Here is a 12,245-nt window from a genome sequence, read left to right as displayed (position 1 = left end):
TTGAATTCACAGACCTGTGGGGTACTTTGCCATCAGAATCTTTTCCTACAGGGGAACAAAAGACTAAATGCTTTTTAAAAATGTATCTGTCATCCAATCTTTGCTTGGAATAGTTGTTATGACTCTCAACAATATGTTATACTTTTATGCTCCAAGAAGTAAAAGAATTAGGCTTAAATAAGATGGATGAAATATGTGTGGTTTTTTTGAAACAGTTAATTTTCTCTGCCCTTTGTTGATTCAGATTTGAGGAATGAGTTATGTTGGAATTCAGAAAGTAGTCAGCCTGCTAATTGTAATACCAAGCTAAATGAATGAATCTATTCTTTATAGCTCTTGAAGGACTTGAATTTAATGTCATTCTTGCAAAATATACCAGTTCTTGCTAAATGAAACAAGATATCTAACATACAAGAAAGAAGTACTGTACTATACATGTAGTTGTACTATGTCAAAGTGAGTTTCTTATGTAAGTAAATAAAATCAATCTTGTGATTATGTATATGCACAGGTAAAGATTGGATTTTTCATTTTGGGATTTTTAGTAAGTATTTTAAAAAGTCAAGTTAATGTTATATTTAGTGCAAATTAATTTAATGAAACCATATACTTGTTTGAAGTATAATAGTTCTGCTACTTTATTCCTTAAGCATACGTGCAGAAATACTTTATATCTGTGGGTGGACTGGATATATTGTCTCAAGTTCTTGTGCAGTTGGAATCTGATTCACACAAGACTCTTTCCAGTGCTAAGCTTGCAGTGGTGGTGACAAAGACAGTGGATGCATGTATTGCTGATAATCGTGAGTGAAAACACTTAGTAATTTTTCTGCAATTGCATTTTGCTTCAATTCAGCATGGTGAATGTTAAAATGATAGATTGAACGCTAACATGGATTGGACTTCCAGTTTCTCATAAGTGGGAGAGAAACTTAGAAATTATCTAATCCAACTCCTTATTTTCTCATGGAGGTTATGACTTCCCTAAGAATTCAAATCTAGGTCTTCTGAGTTCAGGTTTGATGATAGAATCAAGATAAGAGTCTGTCAGTCCTAAACCTTTGTTTCGCTTAAAAAGCTGCATTAAATGAAAAAGTTTACTCCACATGGCCCGTGCCAATGCCCGGCTCTTTGGCATCCGGGCAAAAAGGGCCAAGGAAGCCGCAGAACAGGATGTTGAAAAGAAAAAATAAAGTGCTGTTGGCAACTTGTGATAAAAAAAAATTTTAGATGAGAAATCAAGGGACATTTTGGAGACATAGGGAATGGAAAGCCCAATTTATAGATTTTAAAAAGTGAGATAAAGAATTAAGATATGCCTCTATCTGATAAGTGTGAGATAGACTTACCCTACTGTAACCAGTGAGTAACAGAACCACACTTGAACTCATGGCTGCTTCTCACATGTACAGATACTGAGGAATGATAGTCTATAAATCTCTGTAACTCTCGACATTCACAAATAACTGAAAAAAATAGATCATTTTTTAAAAAATCGGTTATTTAGGGCCTGCTATGTGCTGGGCTCTATGTGAGCTCTAGAGATACAAAAATTATTAAGATGTAGTCTGCTGAGGAATTCACAACCTTTTTGTTGCTGTCAGTAGTTAGACTCTGAACTCTGTTACAAAAGAAAAAAAAAAACACCACACATACACACGAAGAACAAAACCGTGAGAAGTGTAGCTTAAATTGGTGGACTTCTTGAATTTTTCACATCTCAGTATAGCTTCAGGTATGCTCCACTGCATCATTAACGTCAGTAGAACCGTGGCCAGTTAATAGTGTATTTCAATGACAGGCAGGAATCGATTTCATAGGAAGGTCTTTACTGTCAATCTAGATAAGAGGAGGAATGTAAGGTGAGAGTAAGTAGCTTTTAGGAAGGTAGTATTATTACTTCATATTCACAACATTATGCAGGACAACTTAGAAGAAAGCATTCTTCAAAAAACTTGCTTTAGTATAATGTCTTTAGTATGGGAAGAGGAATTAATGAGGGCTATATAAGCCACCATTTTATTACAATGAATTTGTTTATAGTCACACATATATATACATATATATTAGATGTTATATGAGATGTGAATTTTAGATATTATGTAGTTACATAATGTCATTCTCCCAGGATAAGATCTGAAAAATAGTATAATGTAATATCTGGAAAATACTATATGTATAGCTATACGTTTTAAGTTTGTACTTGTTCTTTTTTTCCTGTTTTAGCTACTTTTGGGGTAGTACTATCCAAGTACCACATTGTTTCAAAACTTCTAGCATTACTGCTTCATGAAAGTCTGGATTCAGGAGAAAAATTTAGTATCATACTTACTGTTGGTCATTGTACAGAGGATTGTGGTAAGTATTGGATTTATTTTGTGTGTTAGTTAAAACGGTGGAGTGGAAATACACTATTCCTTCCCACCCACCCAGCTTAAAAGTATTGCCTTTCTCCTAATCCCCAAACCAGTCATTTTGCTCCTCATCCTTCTTCAGCCGTGGTATTCAGTCAGTCCCTAAGACCTGTGGCTCTACTTCTGTTTACCCCTCCTTATTCCCTTCTGCTCAATTCCAGTGCTATTTTCCCCATTTAAGCCCTCAGCCCCTCAACATCTTTCACCAATGTTATTACAATAGATTCCTCCCTGTGTCCTCTTCCTTCTATCTCCATTTTTCAATCCACTCTTCACACTGCTGCACAGATACGATCCTGTTTTTCCTTGTTGAAAACCTTAGAAAGTTCTTTCTTTCTCTACTTATCATTCTCTCCTCTCTCTTTTTTTTCTCTTCCCCTTCCATTTTCTCCTTCTCTCCACTTTCCTGCCATTCTTCCTCTTTCCACTTTCCTCCTTTCCAACCCTCTTCACTTTTTTTTAAAATAAATTTATTTATTTTATTTTTGCATTGGGTCTTTATTGCTGTATGTGGGGTTTCTCTAGTTGCAGCAAGAGGGGGCTACTCTTCGTTGTGGTGCATGGACTTCTCATTGCAGTAGCTTCTCTTGTTGTGGTGGCTTCTCTGTTGCGGTGGCTTCTCTGTTGGAGAGCACGGGCTCTAGGCATGCAGGCTTCAGTAGTTGTGGCGCACGGGCTTAGTTGCTCCGTGGCATGTGTGATCTCCCCAGACCAGGGCTTGAACCCGTGTCCCATGTATTGGCAGGCGGATCTTAACCACTGCGCCACCAGGGAAGTCCCCCAACACTTTTCACTTTCCTCTCTCCTTTCTCCCTTCCTCCAATCTCCTCTCTCTCCTCCTCCCACTTTTCCACTTCCCTCTTTTTATTCTCTCTTGCTTCTTCTGCTCTCTCTTCCCTCATTTTCCATTCTCTCCATTCGTTTATTTCTCTATACTTTCTCTTCACCTCTGTATAATTTAGGATTCACTATACCTTTAAAATTTTAATTTAATTTTTATTTTTTTATTGAGGTATAATTGACAACAAAACCTTTTTTTAAACCAAGTGAGGGCAGTTTCTTTACTCTTATGAGGTGTGACACCGCTCTGTGGCTGTGTTTATCACTGTGTTTAAGAGATTATCACTTATGAGACTTAGGTATCTTATATAAGTAGATTATTTTCTAAATTGAAAATACCTTTAAACTTTGTTTTTCTGTATCTTAAAATTTGAACTATGTTCATAATTATCACAAGGAAGAATTATGACCTCATGCATATAGTTTAAGATAAAATAACTATTGGGAATTCCCTGGTGGTCCAGCGGCTAGGACTCTGCACTTCCACTGCAGGGGCCGGGATTCAATCTCTGGTCAGGGAACTAAGATCCTGCAAGCCGCGCAGTGTGGCCAATAAATAAATAAATAAATAAATAAAGTAACTATCTTCTGCTTTAATCTTTGATGTGTTTTCTAGAGGAAAATCAGTATGACCTTTTTAAAAGCAATGGGCTTCCACTCATGATACAAGTCTTAACTGAATCTCAGGACGAGGAACTAAACAAAGCTGCCACTTTTGTGCTTCACAACTGCAAAAAAATTAGTAAGTTTACTATTACTTTAAAAAAATACTAACCAAACTTTATGCAAGAGAATTATATCTGCTTTGATGAACCAAGCCCCTTTAGCTCCCAAGCTCTTCTTACATTTGAAAAGCAGATTATATAATTTTGACGTGACAACTAGAGTACTACAGCGTGTAAAAAACTTATATGGAAGAGAACAACAGTATAGATAATTCACTTATTTAATGCAGTGTGGACAGATTTAGCTGTAGGACTTAAATTTGAGGGCTACAAGTGACTTATGATTAAATCATAACATAAAATACCTTAATTTATTTATTTAAAAAATGTTTGAGTGTCTCTTATTTGCCAGGCACTGTGCTAGGCATTAGGGATACAGTGATAAGAAACAATAGTCTATGTGTTTACAGAGGTTAGTGTAACTACAGAAATAGGTAGTAATTGAATAATCCCAAAAATGAATGTGTTATTATAAATTAACGTACAGGTTAAGAATGGATGGAGCACAGATCTTAACCTGTAACAGGGACTGTGACCTAGACTTGGAGCAGAAAAGGCTTTGGGAGGAAGTGATTCTTCATCTGAAATCTGAATGTAGAGAGTTAATTAGGTGAAAAGAAGGGAGTTTGTTATGGTCCAGTGTCTCAGGCATACGCAACAGTGAGGCACAAATGTCCTGTGAGAGGAGGGAGCCTGGTGCATTGAAGGAATTGATGGCTGAAGCATAGAGAAAGTGGCCATGAAAAGGATTTTGGTCTTTTGGGGGAAAACTGCTGCCACAATATGTAAAAAGAGAATTTAAAAGAATATAGGAAGGAACCACTTTATGGAAACTGTGTTAAAAAAAAAAAAACTAAAACCAGTAGCCATAAACCTGAGTGTGTTTGTATGCCTAGCATAACATGTTTTCTTGCTATTTTCTTTTCTCTATAATTCTGAAGAGTAAAATCTAATTTATGACTCTTTGTGTCCTCAGCCTCTGCCAAGCACTTGCTTTCCACTTATTTTCAGTACCACTTAGGCAGTTAAGATGGTTTGGATGTGCAAAATTTAGAGAAGGGGGTATGGGGTATGAGTTTGTCTTTATTAAAAGTGTTAAAATAACATTTCTAGTAATGGATAAACTCCTATTTTTTCCCATATTATAAAGCTGAGACGTTATCTCTAAGTCTAGGAGAATATTCTTTTGATGAAAATGAAGAACAATTAAAGGACATAAATATGAAAGAGAAGAATCTTGAAGATTACTGGAAGAAAGCGAAGGAAATTCTACACAGAATAGAACAGCTTGAAAGAGAAGGAAATGAGGTTGGCTTCTTTGTTTCAAAGAATGTAGAACTTTTTTCAAATATTTTTTAATAATACAGATTGGAGGGTAAAATATTTTTCTTGCCAAGTTACTTTTTATTTTAATGGTTTTAAATTTAAAATTCATTAGTAATACTTGAGGAATCATCCTTGAACACAGAAAAAATATTTTTAAAAAGTGGAAATGATGACTGAAAAAATAAGAGACATGGAAGACAGAGCCAAGAGATCTATCATTTGTATAATAAGCGTTCAAGAAGGAGAAAGAATGGAGAAGTAATAATCTCTCTCTCTCTGTATGTGTGTGTATATATATACACACACATACAGTTGACCCTTGAACAGGTGTTTGAACTGCTTGAATCCACTCATACATGGATTTTTTTCAATGAATATGTACTACAGCACTACACAGTCTCAGGCTCTCAGGTTGGTCGATTCAATGGATGTGGAACTGTGGATATGAAGGGCTGACTGTAAAGTTATATGTGGATTTTCAACTGCCCCATGTTGTTCAAGGGTCAACTGTATATATACACATGTTTATGTATGTATATATACACATACACACATTTCCATATTTTAAAAAAATAATTAATTTATTTATTTTTGGCTGCGTTGGGTCTTCGTTGCTGCCCCCAGGGTTTCTTTAGTTGAGGCGAGCGGGGACTACTCTTCGTTGCCATGTGTGGGCTTCTCATTGCAGTGGCTTCTCTTGTTGCCGAGCACAGGCTCTAGGCATGCGGGCTTCAGTAGTTGTGGCATGCTGCCTCAATAATTGTGGCTCGCGGGCTCTAGAGTGCAGGCTCTGTAGTTGTGGCTCACAGGCCCAGTTGCTCCACAGCATGTAGGATCTTCCAGACCAGGGCTCAAACCCATGTCCCCTGCATTGGCAGGCAGATTCTTAACCACTGAGCCACCAAGGAAACCCCATTTCCATATTTTTACTATGTATGTATGCTTTGTGTCTTTGTATGTGCATGCATTTAAAAAAATAAAAACACAGCATCTAATTTAGTATAGTAATTTTATTCTTTTAAATGACTGAGTAGTATTCAATATCATAGATTACCATATTTGATTTAACTAGTCTTTTATTGATGGACATTTAGAAAATATTTAATCTCTCACCAGTGTAACCAACTCTAGAGTAAGTATCCTGCTACATTTATATCTTTGTAAGAGCTTTATTGAGATATAAATCACATTCCATACAATTGACCCAGTTGAAGTATACATTTCATTGGTTTTTAGTATACTCACAGAATTGTGTGACCATTACCACATTTAATTTTAAAACATTTTTATCACCCCAAAAAAGAAACTCCATACCATTTAGCAGTCACCCTCTGTATTCCCCCATCCATCCTCCCCCAACCCTAGGCAACCACTGATCTATTTTTTGTCTCTCTGTATTTGTCTATTCTGGACTTTTTATATAAATTGAATTATATAATATGTGGTCTTTTGTGACTGACTTCTTTCATTTAGTGCATTTTCAAGGTTCATCCATGTTGTAGTATATATCAGTACTTCTTTCCTTTTTTAAAAAAATAGATTTATTGAGATGTAATTCATATACCATTTGCCTATTTAAAGTGTACAGTTCAGTAGTTTTTATTCACAGATATGTGCAATAATCACCAAAGTCAACTTTAGAATATTTTTATTCCTTCAAAAAGAAACTCTGTACCCTTTAGCTATTTCCCTGAACACTCTGATCCGCAGCCATAAGCAACCACCAATCTTCTATTCTAACTCTACAGATTTGCCTATTCTGGGTATTTCATAAGAATGGAATCACATAGTATGTGGTCTTTTGTGACTGGCTTCTTTCACTTAGCATGTTTTCAAGGCTCATTCATCTTTCAGCATGTATCAGTATTTCATTGCTTTTTATGGCCAAAGAGTTTTCCATTGTGTGTACTACATTTTACTTATCCATTTATCAGTTGATGGACATACTCTATTTTTTTAAATTTATTTTTAATTTATATATTTTTGGCTACATTGGGTCTTCGTTGCTGTGCATGGGCTTTCTCTAGTTGCGGCGAGCAGGGGCTACTCTTTGTTGCGGTGTGCGGGCTTCTCATTGTGGTGGCTTCTCTTGTTGCGGAGCACAGGCTCTAGACGCGGGAGTTTCAGTAGTTGTGGCTTGTGGGCTCTAGAGCACAGGCTCAGTAGTTGTGGTGCATGGACTTAGTTGCTCCGCGGCATGTGGGATCTTGCTGGACCAGGGATTGAACCCATATCCCCTGCATTGGCAGGTGAATTCTTAACTACTGCACCACCAGGGAAGTCCCTGGACATACTCTTTTACCTATAGCCTATGTCTTTATAGTTAGCATGGGTTTCAGTATATAGTTTGGTCTTTATTATCCTGTGTATTTCTGCTTTTTAATTGATGTGATCATTTCATTACCATTTAATGTAATTACGGATATATTTGGGTTTAAGTCTACCATATTGCTATTTGCTTCCTGTTTGTCCCATTTGTTCTTTGTTCCTTTTATTCCTGCTCTCCTGCCACCTTTTATATTATTTTTAAATATTCTTTTATATTTCATGTTAGATTATTGGCTAAATATTCTTGGTTTTTTAAGGGATTGCTTTAGGATTTATAATACACATCTTTAACTCATCATGGTCTATATTCAAATAATATCATTCCACTCATGTAATATTGTAAGACCTTTGCAGTAGTGTGCTTACATTTCCATTTGTTCTTTGTGCTATTGCCATACGTTTTACTGCTACATTTGTCATAAACTGCCCAGTAATATTATTTTTGCTTTAAACAGCTATCTTTTTTCTAAAAATATTTTAATGTTTAATAAAATAATATTTACATACAATGGTAATCACACATTTTAAGCATTCAGTTTGACTTATGATATATTTTCTTTTAATAATTTTTTTTTTTTTTTTTTTTTTTTTTTTGCCGTACGCGGGCCTCTCACCGCTGTGGCCTCTCCCGTTGCGGAGCACAGGCTCCGGACATGCAGACCCAGCGGCCATGGCTCACGGGCCCAGCCACTGCGCGGCATGCGGGATCCTCCTGAACCGGGGCACGAACCCGCGTCCCCTGCATCGGCAGGCGGTCTCTCAACCGCTGCGCCACCAGGGAAGCCCTATAATAATTTTTTTTATTCCACAAGAGATAATCTTTTAAGTTTTATTTATTTATTTTGAATTTTAAAATTTTATTTATTTTTTTATACAGCAGGTTCTTATTAGTTATCCATTTTATACATATTAGTGTGTATATGTCAATCCCAATCTCCCAATTCATCCCACCACCACTGCCCCCCCCCCGCCACTTTCCCACCTTGGTGTCCATACATTTGTTCTCTACATCTGGGTCTCTATTTCTGCCCTGCAAACCGGTTCATCTGTACCATTTTTCTAGGTTCCACATATATGCATTAATATATGATATTTGTTTTTCTCTTTCTGACTTACTTCACTCTGTATGACAGTCTCTGGGTCCATCCACGTCTCTACAAATGACCCAATTTCGTTCCTTTTTATGGCTGAGTAATATTCCATTGTATATATGTACCACATCTTCTTTATCCATTTGTCTGTTGATGGGCATTTAGGTTGCTTCCATGACCTGGCTATTGTAAATAGTGCTGCAATGAACACTGGGGTGCATGTGTCTTTTTGAATTATGGTTTTCTCTGGGTATATGCCCAGTAGTGGGATTGCTGGGTCATATGGTAATTCTATTTTTAGTTTTTTAAGGAACCTCCATACTGTTCTCCATAGTGGCTGTATCAATTTACATTCCCACCAACAGTGCAAGAGGATTTCCTTTTCTCCACACCCTCTCCAGCATTTGTTGTTTGTAGATTTTCTGAGGATGCCCATTCTAACTGGTGTGAGGTGATACTTCATTGCAGTTTTGATTTGCATTTCTCTAATAATTAGTGATGTTGAGTAGCTTTTCATGTGCTTCTTGGCCATCTGTATGTCTTTGGAGAAATGTCTATTTAGGTCTTCTGCCCATTTTTGGATTGGGTTGTTTGGTTTTTTAATACTGAGCTGCATGAGCTGCTTATATATTTTGGAGATTAATCCTTTGTTCGTTGATTTGTTTGCAAATATTTTCTCCCATTCTGAGGGTTGTCTTTTCATCTTGTTTGTAGTTTCCTTTGCTTTGAAAAAGCTTTTAAGTTTCATTGGGTCCCATTTGTTTATTTTTGTTTTTACTTCCGTTACTCTAGGAGATGGATCAAAAAAGATATTGCTGTGATTTATGTCAAAGAGTGTTCTTCCTATGTTTTCCTCTAAGAGTTTTATAGTGTCCAGTCTTACATTTAGGTCTTTAATCCATTTTGAGTTTATTTTTGTGTATGGTGTTAGGGAGTGTTCTAATTTCATTCTTTTACATGTAGCTGTCCAGTTTTCTCAGCACCACTTATTGAATTGAAGAGACTGTCTTTTCCCCATTGTATATCCTTGCCTCCTTTGTCATAGAGTAGTTGACCATAGGTGTGTGGGTTTATCTCTGGCTTTCTATCCTGTTCCATTGATATATATTTCTGTTTTTGTGTCAGTACCATATTGTGTTGATTACTGTAGCTTTGTAGTATAGTCTGAAGTCAGGGAGTCTGATTCCTCCAGCTCCCTTTTTTTCCCTCAAGACTGCTTTGACTATTTGGGGTCTTTCGTGTCTCCATACAAATTTTAAGATTTTTTGTTCTAGTTCTGTAAAAAATGCCATTGGTAATTTTTTTTTTTTTTTAAGATGTTGGAGGTAGGAGTTTATTAATTAATTAATTTATTTTTGCTGTGTTGGGTCTTCTTTTCTGTGCGAGGGCTTTCTCTAGTTGTGGTAAGCGGGGGCCACTCTTCATCGCGGTGCGCAGGCCTCTCACTATTGCGGCCCCTCTCGTTGCGGAGCACAGGCTCCCGATGCGCAGGCTCAGTAGTTGTGGCTCATGGACCCAGCCGCTGCGCAGCACGTGGGATCTTCCCTGACCGGGGCACGAACCCGTGTCGCCTGCAGCGGCAGGCAGACTCTCAACCACTGCGCCACCAGAGAAGCCTGCCATTGGTAATTTGATAGGGATTGCATTGAATCTGTAGATTGCTTTGGGTAGTATAGTCATTTTCACAGTATTGATTCTTTCAATCCAAGAACATGATATATCTCTCCATCTGTTTGTGTCATCTTTAATTTCTCTCATCACTGTCTTATAGTTTTCTGCATACAGGTCTTTTGTCTTCCTAGGTAGGTTTATACCTAGGTATTTTATTCTTTTTGTTGCAGTGGTAAATGGAAGTGTTTCCTTAATTTCTCTTTCAGATTTTTCATCATTAGTGTATAGGAGTGCAAGAGATTTCTGTACATTAATTTTGTATCCTGCAACTTTACCAAATTTATTGATTAGCTCTAGTAGTTTTCTGGTGGCGTCTTTAGGATTCTCTATATATAGTATCATGTCATCTGCAAACAGTGACAGTTTTACTTCGTTTCCAATTGTATTCCTTTTGTCTTGTTCCTGATCTTAGAGGCAGTGCTTTCAGTTTTCACCATTGAGAATGACGTTTGCTGTGCATTTGTCATAAATGGCCTTTATTATGTTAAGGTAGGTTCCCTCTATGCCCACTTTCTGGAGAGTTTTTATCATAAATGGTGTTGAATTTTGTCAAAAGCTTTTTCTGCATCTATTGAGATGATCATATGGTTTTTCTTCTTCAATTTGTTAATATGGTATATTACATTGATTGATTTGCGTATATTGAAGAATCCTTGCATCCCTGGGGTAAATCCCACTTGATCATGGTGTATGATCCTTGTAATGTGTTGTTGGATTCTGTTTGCTAGTATTTTGTTGAGGATTTTTGCATCTATATTCATCAGTGATATTGGTCTGTAATTTTCTTTTTTTGTAGTATCTTTGTCTGGTTTTCGTATCAGGGTGATGGTGACCTCATAGAATGAGTTTGGGGGTGTTCCTTCCTCTGCAATTTTTTGGAAGAGTTTGAGAAGGATGGGTGTTAGCTCTTCTCTAAATGTTTGATAGAATTCATCTGTGAAGCCATCTGGTCCTGGACTTTTGCTTGTTGGAATATTTTAAATCACAGTTTCAATTTCGTTACTTGTGATTGTTCTGTTCATATTTCTATTTCTTTTTTTTTTTTTTGATGTGGACCATTTTTAAAGTCTTTATTGAATTTGTTACAATATTGCTTCTGTTTTATGTTTTGTTTTTTTGGCTGTGAGGCATATGGGATCTTAGCTTCCCAACCAGGGATCGAACCATTACCCCCTGCACTGGAAGGCAAAGTCTTAACCACTGGACTGTCAGGGAAGTCCCCGAGTTATGATAATTTTATACAGTTGTGTAACTATCAGGACAGTCAAGATATAGAACAGTCCACTCACCCTAAAATGTTTCCTTGTCTCCCTTTATAGACAGTCCCATTCCCCATCCTCAGCCTAGGCAATTCACTGATCTGCTTTCTGTCATTAGTGTCCGTTTCTATAATTTCATGTAAATGGAATCATATATTATATAATATTTTGTGTTTGATTTATTTCACTTAATATATAATGTTTTTTAGATTCACCAATGTTGTTTTATTAATATTTTGTTCCTTTTTACTGCTGAGTAATATTCCATAGTATGGACACACCACAACTTGTGTATCCATTCACCAACTGATAGACATTTGGGTTGCTTCTAGATCTTGGCTACTAGCAATAATGTTATGTGAACATTGGTGTACACTTCTGTGCCTGTAGTGTACATTTTCATTTCTCTTCGATAAATACCTAAGAGCAAAATCACTGGACAATTATATTTTAAAGAAATTATGAACCTCTTTTTCTTTTTTTTCTATTGGGCCACACTGTGCGACATGCAAGATCTTAGTTCCCCCAACAGGGATCGAACCCATGCCCCCTGCAGTGGAAGCGTGGAGTCTTAACCACTGGACCTCCAAG

The 12,245-nt window shown here is 36.8% G+C and overlaps 1 protein-coding gene across 16 annotated transcripts in view; it reads left to right on the top strand.

The window, feature by feature from the left end:
• The window catches only part of TERB1 (telomere repeat binding bouquet formation protein 1), a 46,575-nt gene that overhangs the window by 17,790 nt on the left and 16,540 nt on the right, over positions 1-12,245 (top strand). For 15 of the 16 annotated variants that reach the window (XR_011376991.1, XR_011376997.1, XR_011376993.1 and 12 more), the window contains 4 exons: positions 651-803; positions 2,227-2,358; positions 3,871-3,996; positions 5,130-5,287. Coding sequence is in view for 5 of the 16 variants with exons in the window: in XM_060289356.1 (XP_060145339.1) it covers positions 651-803; positions 2,227-2,358; positions 3,871-3,996; positions 5,130-5,287 (569 nt within the window). In the remaining 11 variants the exon portion in view is untranslated. The remainder of the gene's footprint in view (positions 1-650; positions 804-2,226; positions 2,359-3,870; positions 3,997-5,129; positions 5,288-12,245) is intronic. The other variant, XR_011376996.1, reaches the window with a different exon arrangement.

Source organism: Globicephala melas, chromosome 19 (genome assembly GCF_963455315.2).
Source record: "Globicephala melas chromosome 19, mGloMel1.2, whole genome shotgun sequence".
NCBI lineage: Eukaryota > Metazoa > Chordata > Mammalia > Artiodactyla > Delphinidae > Globicephala > Globicephala melas.
Note: the sequence above shows the minus strand (reverse complement) of the source record. Positions and strands in the feature narration are given on the sequence as shown.